The sequence below is a fragment of the Heptranchias perlo genome, chromosome 8 (assembly GCF_035084215.1).
Source record: "Heptranchias perlo isolate sHepPer1 chromosome 8, sHepPer1.hap1, whole genome shotgun sequence".
In the NCBI taxonomy this organism is placed as follows: domain Eukaryota; kingdom Metazoa; phylum Chordata; class Chondrichthyes; order Hexanchiformes; family Hexanchidae; genus Heptranchias; species Heptranchias perlo.
The window spans coordinates 74,905,500-74,926,286 of record NC_090332.1 but is presented as its reverse complement, the minus strand read 5'-3'; the positions used below and the strand labels follow the sequence as shown (position 1 = coordinate 74,926,286).

The window sequence follows — 20,787 nt, the reverse complement described above, 5'->3', positions numbered from 1 at the left end:
CCAAAACACATGCATGTGCTTGATTTAAGACAGCAGCAATGTTTCCACAATTTGTCATGGTTTGTACTTATGAGTCAACGCTTACACACCCACAAATTACAACTGTACTGCCAATTCTAACAATTGTGTCAATAGTATTGAAGTGCCCAAGGCCATTCCCATAACCTGGCATTTATCTTTCAGTTTAGAAACAAACGAACTCTGAATACTGAACAGATGTCACACTGAAATCCACTAATCCTCTCCTTCTGTGAACACTACACTCATGGAACAGTGAGTTACCGGTAGCTGACTATAGTCCAACACAGTGAATAGCTCCCTCATCCTATCTGGAGACGTAGGATGATAGTTCCCTCATCCTACCTGGAGATGTATGATGGTAGTTCCCTCGTCCTATCTGGAGATGTATGATGGTAGTTCCCTCGTCCTATCTGGAGATGTATGATGGTAGTTCCCTTATTCTATCTGGAGATGTAGAATGGTAGTTCCCTTATCCTATCTGGAGATGTAGAATGGTAGTTCCCTTTTCCTATCTGGAAATGTAGGGTGATAGCTCCCTGATCCTATCTGGAGACGCAGGATGAATTAAATATCCTCCTAAATTCTTCTCTGGTTGACCTGGTTTTACATCAGGATGACATTATTGGCCTTTAGTGCGTTCTGTACCTGTTACTTATTGAGTATGTATAGTGATGGCAGGGAGAAATAGGGGACAAAAACATTTAATGTTCATTAATTTAACTGTTTGCATAAATACATTTCTAATATTTCACACTGAACTCTTTAAAATTTCTCCACAAACCCAATGTGGACTTCGACACTGAGTATTTTCAGGGACTAGAAGGAGCAGTGGCTAAGAATATGTACTACTGTTGAAAAGGGCCCTGACAATGTCCAAGTGGAAATCTCACAGTAATGCTCAAGTTGGGGGAGGGACGGGGGGGGGGGGGAAGAGGGAGGAAGGTGACCTCTTCAGTTCAACCTTCGGGCTCCCACCAGATTCCTGCTCAGATGCGCCATTGGGAGTCCATTTGAGAATTTCAGGTATTGACAGTGGTACTGTCCTATTATTTTGGGGCTTGGATTTGAATGTAACCAGGAGTGATGTGTAGCCTCCTTGAATGGTTGGAAAGATCTCCACCTGGTTCTTAGTGAGTGCCAGTAAAGAGCATAAATCTGCCAACAATTTGGGGGTACATTTCAAGTCACAAGCACGATGCAGGAAAGGGAAGCATCACATTGGGGCAGAGAAATGGGCTTCATGTTACATCCAACCCAATTCTCTAATTGATTTGGAATTGTTGTTGGCAGATACAAAATGGAAAACTCTTACTTTTTTTCAGAACTGACAACTCGATGTACAGAACATTCACCAAAACGTTTTTGAAGAGCAGAGTCAGCACTTACCCAGATTTACAGGTTCTATATTCCACTTTTAGGATGGGTTTGCAGGGCTCTGGTTTCTTTCCATCTTTTGGTAGCTTTCCTGAAAGCAAAGATTTGATTAACTGGAGCGGTGATTAGTTCAGTCTGTTCTCCAAAACCAACGCATACAATGAAAACGCTATGCTCTTGGGCAACAACATGCAGAGCCCAATGCTGTAATTTAGCACAGCTGATATGCTGGAGCAGTTGGTCATCCTTCCTTATTAAGGAAGAATTGCCTCTAGCTGGGGAGTTGTTCATTTTATTTGGAAGGAAGACCTCAAAGAACTATTACTAAACAGAGTTGAGCAAATTGGGAATTAGAACAAATCTCCTCGTTTGACTTCCAACTGGGTAAGACCCATCGAGGCAGTTACAGCTCATTCCATTCATGTAGTGCCCAATGTGCGGGTAGCCACCTGCAAGATGGCACAAATGCTTTCACTGAGCTTTATTTTCTTGATTTGACAAGATGCGCCTTAGCCAAGAAATTGCTGTTTTCCATCAGGCAGTGACTGAGAGTTTGCTCTGCAATATGGGTTATATTTAGGCACAGGAAGAACAGGAAAGACAACCTGGGCTAGATTGTAGTCCACGTGACCAGAAATGCACATGCAATACAAAGATACAAACACAGCAAATGGCTCAGAATGAAAGAAAAATTAACACCCAAATGACACCCAACCCCAATTAGCTTAGAGGGAAGGGCTTTTGTTTAAATTGAAGTTTCCAGCAAGAATTCCTGGGAATGAGTTGAAGTAATACACTATAGGCTGGTTAGACCATACAAATAGGTTGCACTTACCATGTGGTGTAATAATCTGTGCAGGTCTGATGGGAGATTTTACATTCCAGATAGTAAGGCTGCCATCTGAATGGCTACAAACAAACTGTTTTCCTTCATGATGCCAAGCCACAGAATGGATAGCCTGCATAAAAAAAAACCTTTGTACTAGTAAACAGGAGGCAAATCTGACCTTTGTTTTGCATTAGTAAGAACGAACACTGGTAACGATCATAAATAACCGCGTCAATTTAACATTAGCCCAGCTCAACAAAAAAAAAAAATCGAACAAACAACTAAATGCTAACAATATAAAAGTTAGTGTCTGAATTGCTGGTAGCCTGATAGACCAGCATATGGACAGCGGGGAACAGAAAAGCAAGCTATCTTTCTCACTATGTGGCCTCACCCCATCCTATCTCCGTTACCTCCTCCAGTCCGCAACCCTCCAAAAACTCTGCGTTCCTCCAACTCTGGCCTCTTGTGCATCCCCCACTCCCTTCATCCAACCATTGGCGGCCATGCCTTCAGTTCTCTAAACCTGTTCCCCTCTCTCCTCCTACAAGACCGTCCTTAAAACCTACCTCCCCATCCTTATATCGCCTTCTTTAACTTGGCGTCAATTTCTGTCTGATTACACACCTGTGGAATGCCTGGGGTCACTTTACTACGTTAAAGATGCTATATAAAGGCAAGTTATTGTGCAGGTAGTGAGAGATCGGGGTGGGGGGGGGTTGGAACAGATAGAGTCTTTCACTCAAAAATATTCACAGGAGCATGAAGATTAAAAACCTTGGAAAGACGGCAGTTTGCTCGTGGAAAAGTTTTGAAAGGCATGAAATTAAATAAAACATTGGAGTAATACTTATAACTGACCTTATTCCTTTCAATTATATCCAAGTATATTAACTCCCTTATTAGAACTATGGTCAGGTCTGAATGAAAATGATTGTGCCCAATGTTCAGAGGCAAGCATTGGAGACCACAACTGAGCCAGCGGAGATTAGAAAGGTACAACTGGTGTTGAGACACATTAGTGTAAAGTGAAAGCGATTGATAATATAACCAGAAATACTGTAGCACTATTTTATGGGCCTCAAAATTGGTTGCTATAGTGCTACTGGTTGCCTCAGAAACCTGTAGCACTACTTAGAATTTAATATTTTATAATGACAGCAGAATTGTAACACACCATGCATTATTATACAATACAGGAGTATCACACCATGTAACACACATGGTGTATTATACCATGTAACACACAATGCATTCTTGTCATTAATCTCCTGTGACAATGCTCAAGTCCCAGTTTCTTTGTCATTCTCTATCAGTGTTGTTCTGTCTCTGCCTCCTAGAGGAGGGGGGAGATGAAGGACGAGAACAGGGGGCATGAAAAGAGGTGAGGATGAGGAATGGTGGGGGGGGGGGGGCGCGGAGGAGGGAGGGGGCGGCGCTCATCTTGTGCTGCAGTGTACGTGCCCTTGGCCCTAAGCAGCTCCAAAAAAAAAACAGCCACCAAAGCGTCAGAGCGCAGGCCTGGTGGATATTGGGTGTAAGCTGAGCCATGGCCTAGTGCACCCAAGTTGGTGGTGGGGTGAAGGAGGAGGATGAGAAGTAAACGGCCCAAGAGCAGCTGCCGCATTGGGATCAGCAGCAGAGAATGAGCCACTGACATTGAGCAGCCACGAGAGACCAGAAATGACCAAGAATAGGCCACGGAGTTGAAAAGATGTTAATAAAAATATTGAAATACTAATATCCTGATGTATTAAATACCGCTGATTAAAATGGAAAGTCTCTCTCAAGCGCTGAAGAGAGAATGTGGGTGGACAGTAACTGGAGGCCCTGTAAAGAAGGGCTGAGAATAAATTCTGGGGAGAAATATTACTTGGAGTGGGAATTAAAAATATAAATAGAGAGTTAAAATTTAACCAAACCAAAGATCTCGTCTGGTTACTCACCTCAACACGATAATAATTCACATGGTGGCAATTCAGAACAGAGGAGAGGAAAATCTTCTCCACCGCCACCTAGTGACAGACTTAAAACAAGTGTTTATAATAGGGGAATTGTACAGGAGTCTTGTGATGGGGAAAACATGAAGGGCTAAGTGCTTGTAAATGGGAAAACCCTATTACAGCACCACCTAAAGGTGTCACAGGCAATAACAAGTGTGACAGGCATTTGGACAATTAACATTGAAAAGTCCATAAGGGAAGTTTACAGGTGACAGGGCATACCAATCTTAATATATCGACGTAAGCAGTGAATATCCACACCCCCCCCCTTCCAATATCAGTTTGATCTCTGTGCCTCTAATAATGCAGAGACAACCATCGGCGTGTCCATCACGACTTCTGTAATCACCTAGGCCTGGATCAAATCCATTTCAATACCAAATGAAACATTTTTAACAATGAAGATTTGCCTCCTAAGAAAGAAGTTATTCAAAGTTGACTAGAACTGGAGCGGTCTCTCCAGATATTTATTGATCCATTTTCTCTTGTAAGACCAGATGTGGTGACTTGATGCGATTTTTAAGTCACCCATGAGGGGAGCTGCAACTTTAGAAGACCTGCACTGTTGTCAACTTTTCTAGTCTTTCTTCAACAGTCCCCGAGATGTTGTACAACGTTCAAACAAAACCAAGTTAGCATCTGATGCAAGGTTCTGCAAACACTAACTGTTACAGGCAAGGACTTCCTATGTTCAATAGATTCAAGGTGTGGAGTTGAGGTACAAAATTTTCAACTGTTAGAATAATTCTTATGCCTCAAGACCCAAGAATTAATGGCAAGAGAAAATATCTCCTCACGTGTCTGAGAGGAACAAGCCTGCTACTGATGCCACCGATCAAAGAAAAAGCTCAAGTAGATAGAGCAATAGGAGAAGAAGTCTTCAATAGAAAGAGACAAATATAGTTTCCAGACTTACTCATGTGGAGGAAAAGTCAAATGTTTCCAGGTATCGAAGAAGACTGCAAGGAAAACTACAAATGCTCCTCACCAATTATTCAATTCATATAAATGCATTCTATCACAAGCATGTGCTTACCTCATCATAGCTGTATCTGTACTCTCCCTTCTTTGATTTAAGGTCCCACAATACCAGAGTTCCAGATTCGAAACCAATTAAAAGCTGTAGAGACAGAATAGGACACAAGATGGGTCAACGTTATAACCAACAAAAGCCTACCTCCAGTCCCTCGTTGGACAAGTCTATCATCAGACAGACCGGAATGTTCTAGGATCAATCTCAGCCACAGGAGCAATTGGAGCGCTACAATTGTCCTCAGTGCTCCTAGGCTAGGGGAGGTTCTAAGCAACTGAAGCTACCACTTGATTACCATGCTGCCATACCCAGCTGCCAATGTAAATATGGCTGGGCATCGGGTGAGGACAGATTGGGCCCTCAGACTGCCAACGTTCACTGCACAGGTTCACATGTGAAGAATGGCCACTTGGGTGAACCACCGAAGTTCCATCACTGACAGAATAAAGCACCAGTCGGCATCTTCAGGAGGGAAGAGAAAATCGGGAAATGAATAGAAAAGCTCTTATCTACACTACCAAACCATGAACCTAATGTCGAAATCTGCTCTGGTACTCCCCCCGCCTCCCCAACATAAAGGTTTCTTTTGTGCTTTCTCTCCCAACATATATGGTCAATACTAAAGCATCCTGGTTTGCAAACAGCGTCTTAACTCCCATTTGGAAATATATTGCTGTTCCTTCATAGTCACTGGGTCAAAATCCTGGAACTCCCTTCCTAACAGCACTGTGGGAGAACCTTCACCACACGGACTGCAGCGGTTCAAGGCGGCGGCTCACCATCACCTTTTCATTAGGGATGGGCAATAAATGCTGGCCTTGCCAGCGATGCCCACACCCCATGAACGAATAAAAAAAGTCATTTTAACTCCAACCAAATGAGGTAAACAAATACAGACACCAATGTTGTTGTGCGATACCAGAAAAAAATGGCCTGCTCATTGTTTTACGTATTGAAGTAAAATTCTGGATTGCAAGCATACATGGAAATGAGGAACACTGAACTGATGTCCGGTGAAGGATACAAAATGAAATTGTCTGGCTTGGATGGATAAGCATGTGTAGAATAGGGTTAATAGCAGAGTTGGAATAGTATGAAAATAGTTTCAGCGATGAGACAAGAAATGTATGACGGATCAAACTGATATAAACTTGCGATACCCCCCAAATGGAAGTGGGAATCAGAATTAATCGGTGTAACGTAAGGTTGTTTTCTTAGCCCATCATTACAGGAGGGGCCTGGATCTAGCCATTAGTCTGGAGTGTTCATAATTCAGCAGTGGAAGCTTTGGGGACGAGTGGCCACAACCTGATTCAATGAGACAACATGGATATGAACAGCAATAAAGGACAAGGAAACAATGTGACTTCTTAAAAAACCTTCATTATAGTCCTCCAAGCTTTGTTTTTCCCGGTCAATTATCCTAACTCTCCATGCGTGTCCTCGTCACTAAGATCTAAATTCAGATACCATTCTTGTTGCCCTCCTTTGCACCCTCTCCAAATAGTCAATGCCCATTACCAGATTTGGAGACAAAAACTGTACTCACTACTCTAATTGTGGATGTACACATAACCTAAGTGTAGTGCTCTTAGTTCGGTACTTTGACCTAGCAGTACTTTCCTTCAGCTACCTCACATTGCTTGCAAACATTTGGGGACTGGTCAATGGCAACCCCCATAGCCCTTTCCTGCTTGGTTATTTTTAAATGGGCACCCTTGCATGGTATGGACATAAGTTACCTGCCCCTATGTGCGAAGCACAGCACTTCTCCAGATTAGATGACATTGGAATTACTGAGCCCATTCACTTAACTTAATCTAAATCTGTTTACAACCTATCAACCTACTCCTTATTGCCTACCCTTGCACATATTTTCAAAGAATCTACAATTTTAATTTTACTAATGTTCTCAAAATCATTGATAAAAATCACAAACAGTAAAGGATCCAGCACAGTACCCTGGGAACCACACTGATCACCAGCTTCAATCTGAACACTTCCCATTAGTAGCCGCTCTGTTTCAAGTAATTCCCAATCCCCTCTATTTCCTGATTTACATCATGACATCATTTTTTTTTAAAGGCAGTAACAGTTTTCTAGAGGAACACAGAAACAGGAGTAGGCCATTCAGCCCCTCCAGTCTGTTCCGCCATTCAATTAGGTCATGGATGATCTGCACCTCAACCTCATTTACCCATCTTTGCTCCATATCTCTTGATATTCTTACCTAACAAAAATCTATCTATCTATCTCCGTCTTGAACGCTCCAATTATCCTAGCGTGCACAACCTTTTGGGGGAGCGAGTTCCAGATTTCCATTACCCTTTGTGTGAAAAAGTGCTTCCTGATTTCGCTCCTGAATGACCTGGCTATAATTTTAAGATTATGTCCCCTTGTTCTTGATTCCCCCACCAGAGGAAATAGTTTCTTTGTATCTACCCTATCGAATCCTTTTAACATTTTGAACACCTCAATCAGAACACCCCTCAATCTCCTATGCTCAAGGGAACATAAGCCAAGTTTATGCAACCTGTCCTCATAATTTTTAACCCTCTAAGCCCCGGTATCATTCCCGTGAATTTGTGCTGCTCCCCTTCGAAGACCAATCAATATGTCCTTCCTGAGGTAGGAGGCATGATTTTAACATGGTGGTGGGAAGTCAGCGGGTGGTGGATTTGCACGTGAGGAACCCAGAGGCAAAGTGAGCACGTTTAATTCTGCGATCATTTCTCGATTGCAGTCAATTACCTTGGCTTCCAGGTTTTGCGAGTCCAAGCTGTACAGTGGGCCTACTGTGCACCCAAATGACACGATTTAAAGCCCACTATTTAAAAGGCCAGTCCAAGAATACATTTTGAAGGAGAAAGGAGAAATGGAGTCCAGGAGAGTAAAGGCTGCCCCTACCTCCCTGGATGTGGTGCTGGTTGCAATGAGAGCCAGGAGGGAGATAATGTTTCCAATGGATGGTAGGAAGAAACCTGATGCTTGGCTGGAGGTGGCAGAAGAGGTGAGCAGCAGGAGCACAGTGCCCAGGTCTTGGGTTCAGTGCAAGAAGCGTTTTAATGACCTAACCAGGTCAGGAAAAGGGAGTATAGCTGCTGATTCACCCACATCCTGTGTTGTTCAACACCCCACTCCCCCGTCACTGTGTGTTGGCACGCCTACCCCATCACATAATTGCTCACACTCACTTAAGTGTCAGCAGCAGCAACCATCCTTCACTTTCTATGCACTTCCTCAACTGCCCATTTATTCACCCATCACTGTCACTCACCCCAATCCTGATGCAATGTGATGTATCTATCTGATAGTCACCCTCTGATGCATCTCTTTCATGGTTAGCCTCACCCAAAGCAATGCATTCATGGAGTGAACGTCACCTTCAGTCACTCACAGATGTGTTCTTTCTCCCCTTATAGAAGACAGCACAAAACATAAGGGAGAGGAGCAGAACTGGACGTGGCCCCACCACATAGTGAAGGTGACAGATGTGGAGGAGGCAGCTATGGAAATAAGTCAGACTGTCGCATGCCTATCAGAGATGGAGAGACTGGCAACCCGCAGATAGCTGGTGACAGAACTTTAACATCTTTCACACACATGATGAATTGATTTTATCAATGATGTAACTGTGCCAGACCTCAGTATAGTCATTGGAAAGATTGTCACTTTTGCGATGTATCATCAATATCGCTTTCTGTTGTCTTCCAGGGCCATCACACCTTCACGGGGAATCAGCAGAAATGGAAAAAAGTCATTCCTTCTGAGGGTGCTCACAGGACATTGCCATGCACCAGCGCAGGTACTCGCACTTCGGTGGGTCCTGATAGACAGTTAGTTGGGTTGTCACGTGATGATTCACCATTCACAAGTGTGCACATGCAGACACTGGTGGCACGGGCAGCTGTGAATTGTCTGCCATGGGGGACACACTCCTCTCCAAGCTCTGCTCAGCTGGACATAGATGCTGAGTCTCAGGGGCCATCGTCGAGAAGGAGAATGATAGAGGATCAGCAGCAACTTTGCGAGATAATGGAAAAAATGCCACATGCATTCTCCACAATAGCAGAGAGGATGGAGGAGTCCAACTCCATCTCTAGTGGATTGGTGGCGCAGGTAAGTGCAAGAATGTCTGCGATGGAGCGAATGGTAGCCTCCATTAAGCTTCAAGCACGGCTCTCAAACGGAGCCATGTAGGCCATGACATCGGACTCTGGATGCCAACATGTCTGCCGCCTTAAACAGGCAGACAGATAAGTTAGCCATGGCCTTACAATGCAGCACATCTGCTCGGCTGCCTGCTGGCCAGCAGAGTGGTGGGAGTGACGTTGCACTGGCCCGGGAAAGGGATGATAGCAAACAGGGACATAGACATGGGGACTCCATTCAAAGCGCTCCCATGTCTCACCCGTTTCCTCCTCCTCCTCAACCAGCACTGCAATGCTGCCTCCTCTCCCGATGGCCGTCTGCCCCTGCACAGGTGCAGGTGGAGCAAGCTTTGGCAGGGCCCTCACGGGGAGCAGGCTTTGGCGGGGCCCTCACGGGCTCCAAAACCCAGAGGTCGTTGGCCAGGCCGAAAGCATCTCAGCAGTCAGGGCAGGGATCTGAACAACCTGCCAATTCCTCTGCTGAAGCCACAGGGGATGCACCACATAGATGTGGTAGAAAGAGAAAGGCTAAGCAATTGTAATTCACCAAAGGTATGCACAAGGGTGGTTGGTGTACTATGATGTTAATTTTTTTTATTTTTTTATGGCACATTAAATTTAATCATTATCACCACCACGTCATGGCCATTTATTGAGTCCTTTTTGTGAATTCACCCTTTCATGTGCTTCATCATGAATAGACATGATGCCACCCTTTGGGCGGGTGTGTGATGGGTGTATGCGTGGTTGAAGGATTATTTTGTGCAAAGGGTGGGGCGGGAGGGTGGGTTGAGGGTGGTGGTTGTTCCAGACGGCCTGAGTATTTCAAAGTCTTCAATTTGTTCACCTTATTATGAGAACCAGTTAGAGATGAGGGAATCCCTGGCATCACGGATAGCAATGTGCGCCACTGGGTTCCTCATCTTCATTTTCCTCCTCCTCAGATATACTGTGGAATATTTCCACTGCACCCCCCATCCTGATCTGGTCAGTTTGAGGGGCTCCAAAATGTAGGTAAATTTGCCTGAACACAAGAATTCTCAGCCTCGACAAAGAAATCTCAGTCTAAACACAAAGAAATCTCAGTCTAAACACAAAGAACTCCCAGCCAAACCTTTGTCTGAGAGAACTGAGTTCCCAGCTGCAATACCTCACCTTTTATTGAGATGTGTCAATCACTGGTTTAAAGGGCCAAATGAGCTTCGGGTACAACTCGCCTCCGTTTCAATGGCATGTTTCAGAAGCCACCGGAGATACGTTCAGGAGTAGTTAAATCCATTTCTGTTGCAGAATCCACAAAAAGTTAAGTACCTAAAGTGTTTCAACTACCTGAATTGTCCCTTTAAATATCAGCCCGCCGGCTTTAAGTGGGGACGGGACTTCTGGGTTTCTGTTGTGCACGCAACTGGGTTAAACCCGGAGGTGGGCGCGTTGGAGCCGGGTTGCGGTCCCTCTCCAAAAAGCTGCTACTTTAACCTCCCACCCACCCATTCTTAAGGGTTAAAATTACCCCAATGGTATCCAAAACTGAACATGGTACTCAGGATGGGGTCTGACCAAGGCTCTATTCAACTGCAGCGTAACTTCTTACATTTTGTATTCCAGCCCCCTTGAGAAAAAGGCCAACATTTCATTAGCCTTTTGGATTAATTTTTGTACCTGTGCAGTAGATTCGAGTGATTTGTGTGCATGGACACTAAAATTCCTTCGCTCCTCCACAGCTCCTAGTGTCTCACCATTAAGAAAATATTCTGATTTGTCTTTCTCAGATCCAAAGTGGATGTCCTCATACTTCCCCATATTGAACTCAATCTGCCCACTCACTTAGTCTGTCCATGTCCCTTTGTAACTTCCTGCTCCCATCTACACAACTTACTGTGTCTTCTAACTTAGTGTCATCTGCAAACTTAAATATATAACTCCCTATTCCTTCAAACAAGACTTTGATAGATATGGTGAAAAGCTGATGCACCCAGTACTGATCCCTGGGGGATACCAGTTTTCACATCCCGTCAATCGGAGAACGTTTCCTTTATCCCTACTCTCTGCCTTCCACCTCCCAACCAGTATTGTCTGTAGCTGATCCTCATTTACTGACATCGCAGAGAATCTCCTACTGACCTGCCACAATTAAAAATTTAAAATCCTCTACCTTCTTATACAATATAATTAGCTTCTGCTCAAGAATTGGAAATCTTACAAATTTTCTTAGTCTAAACCAAGGCCAGCAGGAATCAGTTTCAGCCTGAACACTCAACCGCAACTCTCAAATATCACAATCACTTTGCAAAAACGGGGCCACTCACGCAGATCAACCTCATACAAAGGGAGAAACACCCTACAATCAGAACCAATCAGAAACTTCCCCCATATTGTCTCAACAGGTTCATTCACTCACAGACATTTACCTGCTCACATCAATGTAATCTTCAAGCACTGCAACAGCACATGCCTGGAAAACCAAACAGTCCAAACTATCAAATAGCACTTCCTCACTATGTTAAAAAAAAAGGTCTCACTCCAGGTAAAGGTTGCTCTACAAGTCCCCTAATTAGAGAAGTTAGAATTCAAAAAAATAGAGTAGGGGTGAAATTTAAGAAAATCTATCAGTATTTTGTTTCAAGTCTGAGAGTGATAGATTTTTGTTGGATAAGGGTATCAAGGGATATGGAGCTACATCGGGTAAATGGAGTTGAGGGGCAGATCATCCATGATCTAATTGAATAGGAGAAGGAAGAATAAACGAGTGGATCTAAGAAATACCTACCGTCTGGGCGTTCCAGCACCAGACCAACAACAACTTGCATTTATATAGCGCCTTTCGCTTCTGCTTCACAGGATCAATTTTCAAACAAAATTTGACACTGAACCACGTAAGTAGATATTAGGTCAGGTGACCAAAAGCTTGGTCACAGAGGTAGGTTTTAAGGAGCATCTTAAAGGAGGAGGGAGTGGTAGAGGGGCAGAGAGGTTTAAGGAGGGAATCCAGAGCTTGGGGCCTAGGCAGCTGAAGGCACGGCCGCCAATGGTGGAACGATTAAAATCAGCGATGCGCAAGAGAGAAGAATTGGAGGAGCACAGAGATCTCTGAGGGTTGTAGGAGTTTGCAGAGAGAGGGGCGAGGCTATGGAGGGATTTGAAAACAAGGATGAGAATTTTAAAATTGAGGCGTTCCCAGACCAGGAGCCAATGCAGCTCAGCGAGCACAGGGGTGATGGGTGAACGGGACTTGGTGCAAGTTTGGACATGGGCAGCAGAGTTTTGGATGACCTCAAGTTTATGGAGGATGGATGATGGGAGGCCGGCCAGGAGAGCATTGGAATCGTCAAGTCCAGAGGTAACAAAGGCATGGATGAGGGTTTCAGCAGCAGATGAGCTGAGGCTGGGTGGAGACGGGTGATGTTAGAGGTGGAAGTAGGCGATCTTGGTGATGAAGTGGAAAAAGTGATTGGAAGCTCATCTCAGAGTCAAATAAGACGCCAAGGTTGACAATGGTCTGGTTCAGCCTTAGACAGTGGCCAGGGAGAGAGGTGGAGTCGGTGGCTAGGGAACAGAATTTGCAGCAGGGACAAAAGACAATGTCTTCGGTCTTCTCAATATTTAGTTGGAGGAATTTTTGTTGTCGGACAAGCAGTGTGACAAATGAGAGACAGTGGAGGGGTCGAGAGAGGTGGTGGTGAGGGAGGGCTGGGTGTCATCAACATACACGTGGAATCCGATGTTGTGTTTTCAGATGATGTTGCCGAGGAGCAGCATGTAGATGAGAAATAGGAGGGGGCCAAGAATAGATCCTTGGGGGACTCCAGAGTTAACGGTGCGGGAGCCATTCCAGGTGATTCTCTGGCTACGACAGGATAGATCAGAATGGAACCAGGCGAGTGCAGTCTCACCCAGCTGGACGACGGAGGAGAGGCGTTGGAGGAGGATGGTGTGGGCTAATGTGATGTCACCAACCCATCGTTTCTCTGACCTACACAGGTCAAGAATACAGAGTGTGTTAGGAATTAAGGTTTTATAGAGAAAACAATGCCCTTAAATCAATTATTAATCAGTCCATTGGGAAACATAGGCCATGTCAAAGACTGCAGACAGGTCAAAAAGGACGAGAAGGGATAGTTTACCATCGTAACAGTCACACAGGATGTCATGTGTGACTTTGATAAGGGCCGTTTCAGTACTGTGGCAGGGGCAGAAACCTGATTGGAGGGATTCAAGCATGGAGTTGAGGGAAAGGTGGGCACGGATTTGGGAGGTGACAAATGTTCAAAGACTTTGGAGAGGAAAACGAGATTGGAGATGGGTGATAGTTTGCAAGGACAGAGGTCAAGGGTGGGTTTTTTGAGGAGGGGGGTGATGATGGCAGATTTGAAGGGAGTGGGAACCGTTAACAATATCAGATAATATGGGGGCCAGGAAGGGAAGTTGAGTGGTCAGCAGTTTGGTGGAAATAGGGTTGAGGGAGCAGAATGTGGGATATGGGGATGGGGATTGCGGGGGGGGGGGGGGGGGGGGGGGGGGGGTGAACTCCCTTTAAAATGTTTTGCGGCATCATGATGTGACATTTAATGGTGCCCTCACATGGTCAACCCTGCCCTCTTACAAAGCAGGATTTGTCCCATCCCAGAGTGTCAGTTCAATTTTGCCACAGAAAAAAAAAGACTTGTATTTATAAAGTGCCTTTCACGACCTCAGGGCATCCTAAAGCGCTTTCCAGCCAATGAAGTACTTTTGAAACGTAGTCACTATTGTAATGTAAGAAACACGGCAGCCAATATGCACACAAGGTCCCACAAACAGAAATGTGATAAATGATCTGTTTGTTTTGTGATGTTGGTTGGCCAGGACCCCAGGGAGAACTCCTCTGCTCTTTTTTGACAAGTTCTGTGGGATTTTTTATATTCACCTGAGAGGACAACTTATCCAAAGAAGATGATAATAGTGATTTGCACTTCCCACAAGGCCTGAGCGGTTGGTCAGTGTAAGTGCAGTGTGTGATAGAATGTTATTTGAAGAAAAAAACCCCATCAGGTAGGTATGTTTCCGCTGTCTGCATATCGTGTCCTCCACACAACTAACTTAGGTGGCATCTCAGGATTGGAGGGGCTTTGCATGAAACAAGCACTCCAACCGCTAGGACAGACCTGCTAAACAAAGCACCTGTCACTCCCACTGCCAGCTAAGTCCAAACAGTAATGTTTGCTAAAGGTATGCGGATTAATCCACGTAGCCACTTTACGTACAGCTGGCAGTAACTTAAAATACTTTCAATAAAGCACCTGCCAAGCTGCTGTTTAGTGACAGGCATACCACATACCACAACCTGAGGGAACAAATATTAGTGGGACTCATGGAAGAATTCAGTAGGACCCACATTACATATTAGATCCCTACAACCATCCCCAGTGGAACTTTCCCAACTCCAACTTGTGAAAGGGAGGATCAAAGAAAGGTATCTATTTCCTGGCCTATATGAAAGTTGATACAACCTTCGGCAGGAAACGAGACCATATGCTAAGTACATGATTGGTACACCAAATTGGAAAGCCAGTTGAAGAGCAAGTGCCCGAATCTCTCAACCCAAAGTGAGTAACAGTGCAGTCTTCCAGAATAGGTAAAAGATTGAGGAGAAGTTGGGAGAATTTTTTTTTAAAACACGGTGTTGTTGGAGCATGGATGGCTTTGCCACTGGCAATGTTTGTGGCAGGGACCATTGCATCATGAATGGGAAAATTGAACATTTTAAGTAGAACAAGATAGAGAACAAGGGAGGTCAAGGGACAGTGGGATTAGTTTTGTATTGCTCTAGCAAAGAGCCATCACAAACATGATGGACCAAATATGTCTCCTCCTGCGCTGTAAACAACTACGGTTGTATGCAGGGCTGGGCACCATTACACTGTAGGGAAGTGGGGGTGGCCTCTATTACACTGAAGGGGAGGGTGGGCTCCATTACACAATGGAGGAGGGAGGGTGGACTCCAATACACAGGGCAGGGTCACACTGGAACAGCTCCATAGTGATACATCACTGCTCATCTTAAAGAGATGGGGTGAATTGCGATTTTCATGTGGAAATGGGCCAAGTGCTGCAATATTCCCGCAGTGCAAAGAGCGATACCCTAATTAGCTAAGATGTTTCCTATCATTAATCACTTCCTCCCTCTCTCCCCCTCCCCAAAGAATGTTAACATATCCGCTTAATCAAATCATGCAATTTGAATATGAAGTACCCTGAATTGGCTGGATTCGCATATGAATTTGAGTCGCCAATTTTAGGACACCGTCAAATGCAATACTTTCCTAGTTTATGAGGTTAGTGGTGATTTGATTTTACAGTGCAGAATATATCCCATTAGTCAGAAGTCAGCGGTGTAGCTCCTTCAATGGCTTATCTGACTTCAGCAGTTGAGATGTAGACAGGGTGACACTGATTTTGCTGATCTCAGCTTGGCCAGCATTAGAGGAACTAATAATAGGCCTCAATGCACCTGGGTTAGCGAGAGGGCAAAAAAAGAAAATCTGTCAACAAGTCTTGCTGTCAGTCACAAAAATCTCTAAAATTGACCTCAGGAAATATTAATTAGCTTGGACAAAACTGAAGGTGTTTATGATTTACACAGTTTTCTTAAGATTTTACTGTATAGAAAATGAAGTGTTCTCCTTAACCGATTATTATATATATTTTTATATATATTATGTAAACATAAATAAAAAGCACATCTGTTCAGTAGTCATACATGAATAGCCTTTCCCTCAGCTTGAATCACTTACTGAAGTAAAAAAATGAGAACTTAATAGCTTTACTTCAAACTTTATATCACAATGTTCTTAAGTTCATTCTCTAGTTTGTATTCAAACCATTTGCAAAACAAACACAAAGGAAATACTCTTTATACATGAAGTTTGTCCTGAGAAAAAAAGCAAAGGATTGTTTTGGAATTAAAATATAAAAATGAATATATGTGCAAAAGTTTTGAAGTGGTTTGGGTCATCTGTTTCTCTCTTGCAGATGGCCTCTCTAGTTCAAAAACAAAAACCTTAATATTAACTCTACCTAGATAAAACATTTGAAATCCAACTATTAGCTTTCTGAAAAAAACAAACTGATACATAAGCCTCAATATTAACAGGAAGAGAAGGGTGTGGGCAGGGCCTCATTTAAATAACTTCGCTGACACCCACCCGACAAGATCGATTCCCTGAGCAGTGGGCAGGATTAGAAATTTAGCGGTAAGAAGTTGCAGTCGGGAACCTGTGCAAATGGTCCCCAGCAGTCAGTGGAAAGAGGGCTTTGTAGGAGATCAGGAATTCTAGTGACACGGGGGGTGGGGTGCCGGGGCTGGGGAGGACCAAGGACTCCTTGAGGGGCCTGGGGGAAGCACTCCTACTACTTCAGACCCACAAGGAGTTCTAAAAGAAGCAGATCTTCAGTACTTACCTTGCCCAGTCGTTGCCTCCCACCTTGAATCTGCTCCCAGGCAGCCGACGCGCAGGACTCCCTGGTGTTCAGTTCATTCTATGTTGCAGCGCTGATGATGTAATCGGGCCACGACTTTTGAATGTTAGCTAGGCTCCCACCTGCCTTTTGTGAGAACCTCGCCAATGGCCTGATTTGGGGAAGTAAAAATTTAAGTGGCCGGGAAGGCAGCAGGTTGGAGTCGGGAATTAGAATTTTTAAAATTTTAACCCATCCCCTGCACCATTCCCGCTGGGCGGGGAGGGGGGGGGAAAAGAGTTCAAATCGGGGCCATACAGTCTGAGGCTGAAGATAACCATGCACCCAATTAGGCTGACAGTATCCTGATGCACCTTGGGAAACTGTATACACACGCTCAGAATGCAGCCTTTCCCTACCTTTAATACAGACAATGTGTGCAACACATGCCATCACACACTTTGTGTACTGTTGCTCTATCATTCTTATCTATAACCAAATTTATTCTAACACACCTGACTAGGTCATTGTTCTCACATTTGACTCCCAGCCCTGGCTACCACTTTCGAGAGTGGGAAGTGATTTAAAACACACTGAAGAATTGAACAGCTCCAAACTAGGTGTAAATGTAGGACAGTTGACGCAGCGATTCTTGATAATTTACACTTTCTGCTTCCTGTAATCAACTCTTTCCACAAATGTGAAGCAATCTTAAAATGCTCAGTCTCTCTCTAGGAACATACTGATTCCACGTTGTCTCCTACTTGTTAATTGACCTGGGTTCGCATCTGCAACCTGACCTCTACCTGAACTCTCTAAACATTTCCAGAATGGAGAACAAATTGAACTAGTTATATTGAAAAGGTCTATCTAGCACACATTTCTTGTCCAATCCACAGTCTAATGCAAAACTAAATTTATTCCATATCAAATCATATTTCTTTCACCTTACTGATGTGAAATTGAATCATGACTCAGGGTTGTGAATCTTTAGAATTCTCGATCCCAGAGGGCTGTGGATGCTCAGTCATTGAGTATACTCAAGATTTGGACACTAAGGGAATCAAGGGATATGGGGATAGGGTGGGAAAGTGCAAATCATATGCAAATTTCATAGTAAGGTGAACCAAATTGCTCGAAACACTTAGAAAAAAAAATGCTGCCCATTATTTTCTTCGAGTCTGCTTGTCAACTAAAAAGATAAAATTATATTTTTTTAACAGGATAAAGATGATTTAAAAAATACAGATTTCACAATAACATGACTAAACTTAACTTTGTGGCCTTTGACGGCCTAATCCTCTTGGAAGCTTTGGAGTGATATTCTTGCCCACAGATCTGAATCTGTCGGTTGAAGGGAGTCTGAGCACATGCAGTGTGCACAGTAGGATTCTCCAAGTACAAGCGGATTTCTGAATTTGTTTCGACAACAGGATTTCTGAATTTGTTTCGAATTTTTTCAAATGATTTGAAAGCAAGCCGCAGAATGAATTTTCAGATAAAGTTATCAATTGCTTAAATTTTCAGATCACAGTGAGTATGAAAGAGACACACACACTGAGAAAAAAAAGTATTCTTTTAAAACAGATACTTAGAATTTGAAAATGATTAACAGAATATTTTAGTTAAAATAAAATATTCCGTTAATCAGCGTCTTTGCTTCCCCCTCCCCGCCGAACAAAAACCCACTGGAATTGAATTCTGAAAGCTTTTCTGGTAAACATTTCACAAAGACGAGGCTAATTACAGTCAGCTGTGCTCCATTTATATTTTCAGATCAAAAACATTATAATTCATGTAGCTGCGTGGGTAAGGGAAAACAAGGGTCGGAAATTTACCATTTTTTTTAGCACAATGCTGCCAAACTCCAAAACCTCCTCGCTCCCGGCACTATCAGACCCAGACCCCGCTTCTCTAGTGCTATAAAATCCCTCAACCCCTTCCCTCCTTCGTGTTGCTGAAGATCAGGGACCTACTACCAGTCCAGTCCAAGTAAAAATCATATATAAAGCTTGCATGTGCTGTCCCTCACACTTCTCTACAAGCAAATTTTGTGTCACACTTCATTTTTCTTTCTAAAAAAAAGACAAAAGAAAGCAAACCATTTGCATTGTGGAGAAATCTCCCCTGTAATAGAAAATACCTGCTTGACGCAGGAAACAGGAATTTATTAGTCAATTAGCCTGTTTTTTGTGATCACAAAAAAATAGCTCTTGTGCCCTTAAGTGGCAGAATTATATTGCGAGTTACTGATGTAGCAACCCTGTTCTTATAAAACAGCCATACGAGATCAGCTAGTTTTACATAATGAATATATTATGCTTTATGATATTACACTGATTTTTACCGGGACTACACACAAAATTTGAGGCTCTCGACACTTCTGATGACAAGGCACTGAGCGCCAGTCATCAGCAGGTACAGGTAACAGCCTGATCCACAAGACAAGGGAAGTTTCACGAGAGTATTTTCAGAGCTGGACGAACAAACCTTCAGGGTCACAATGGGTTGAGATATTTTTAGGCTGGGCTGGGCTGGGCTAGGCCAGGCCAGTCCAGGATATTTTCAGACACAACCAGGCCAGGATTAGATGAGATTTTTGTCAGGTCAAGCGAGACCATGCCGGGATACTTTCAGGCCGGGTGAGAATGACTTCCTACAGTTTTTTGAAATCACTTGCCAATGACTATCGATATTCTATTAATGGATAAGAAGGCATTCTATTATTTCATGGTAAATTCCGCAATGACTTGAATGAAATCGGTTGGCAGGCTATTGAAAGGTATGAAGGGGAAAAAACAGCCAGAAAACAAGCAGAACTGCCAACATTGTAACTACATGCAGGAGATTGCAGGCAGGAAGATAGCAATCTCCCACATCCCTGGAATTGGAAAGAACTGATAAGTCTGTACAAGACTTACATAGAAGGAAAAAAAGACAAACTTGCATTAATATAGTGTTCACATCCTACAGACATCCCAAAGTGCTTCACAGCCAATGAAGGACCTCATTTGAAAAGCAGTCACTGTTGTAACGTGGGCAAACACAACAGCCAATTTGCACACAGCAAGGTCCCACAATCAGCAATTATATAAAAGACCAGTTAATCTATTTTTGGTGGTGTTGGTATAGGGACAAATGTTGGCCAGGACACCAGGTAAACTCCTCTACTTTTCTTCAAATAGTGCCATCTGAACAGGCAGACAGGGCCTCGGTTTAATGTTTCATTCAAAAGATGGCACCTCCAACAACGCAGCACTCCCTCAAGTACTGCACTGAAGTGTCAGCCTGGATTATGTGTTCAAATCCCAGTGGGTTTAAACCCATGACCTTCTGACTCACAGGCGAGGGTGCTACCGACTGAGTAAAATCCTCTTCACTTGGCTTGGATGTAAGTCCTGGGTAGAAAAACAATAGACATTGGTCAAATCATGTCCTGAAATGAATGTTCTGGAGGGTCTTTTCTCATTTTTATATTACAATTCACAGCCAATTCAACAAATTTCATGCTATCCTCACTAGCAACACCCTCCACATTTATTTCTTCCATCTCTTCACAAGATTTTACAACATGCTAACAACCAGTAATTTATACATCAAGTTGGACATGTTAATGCATTGGGCCTATTTTGCAGATGGCACAAAAAATACTTGCAGGAACTGTGCCAAAGACTCATGCATCTGTGACTGCAAAGACAATGACAGGCACTTTAGAAGCTCGTAAGCGCACTTTTGCCACAAGTCTGTTGGCTACAGGTGGCTTTGAATGTTTATGAACCAGTGCCTAAAATCTAGCAAAGAAGCCATCACTGTAATTCACTGACCACTGTAATTCCAGCTCCAGGCTCACTGGTTACATGAACACTTGCACAATCTGAAAACCTGGTTGTCTTAGGGTGTTTGAAGGCAGCACAGGTGTGCCTAAACACAGTACAGAAGGTG

The 20,787-nt window shown here is 43.6% G+C and overlaps 1 protein-coding gene across 10 annotated transcripts in view; it reads right to left on the bottom strand.

Moving 5' to 3' along the window:
- The window catches only part of stxbp5a (syntaxin binding protein 5a (tomosyn)), a 222,771-nt gene that overhangs the window by 128,249 nt on the left and 73,735 nt on the right, over positions 1-20,787 (bottom strand). For all 10 annotated transcript variants that reach the window (XM_067989326.1, XM_067989327.1, XM_067989330.1 and 7 more), the window contains exons 7-9: positions 5,264-5,347; positions 2,231-2,354; positions 1,408-1,486 (exon numbers count right to left, since the gene is read on the bottom strand). In XM_067989326.1, coding sequence (XP_067845427.1) covers positions 1,408-1,486; positions 2,231-2,354; positions 5,264-5,347 — 287 coding nt within the window. The remainder of the gene's footprint in view (positions 1-1,407; positions 1,487-2,230; positions 2,355-5,263; positions 5,348-20,787) is intronic.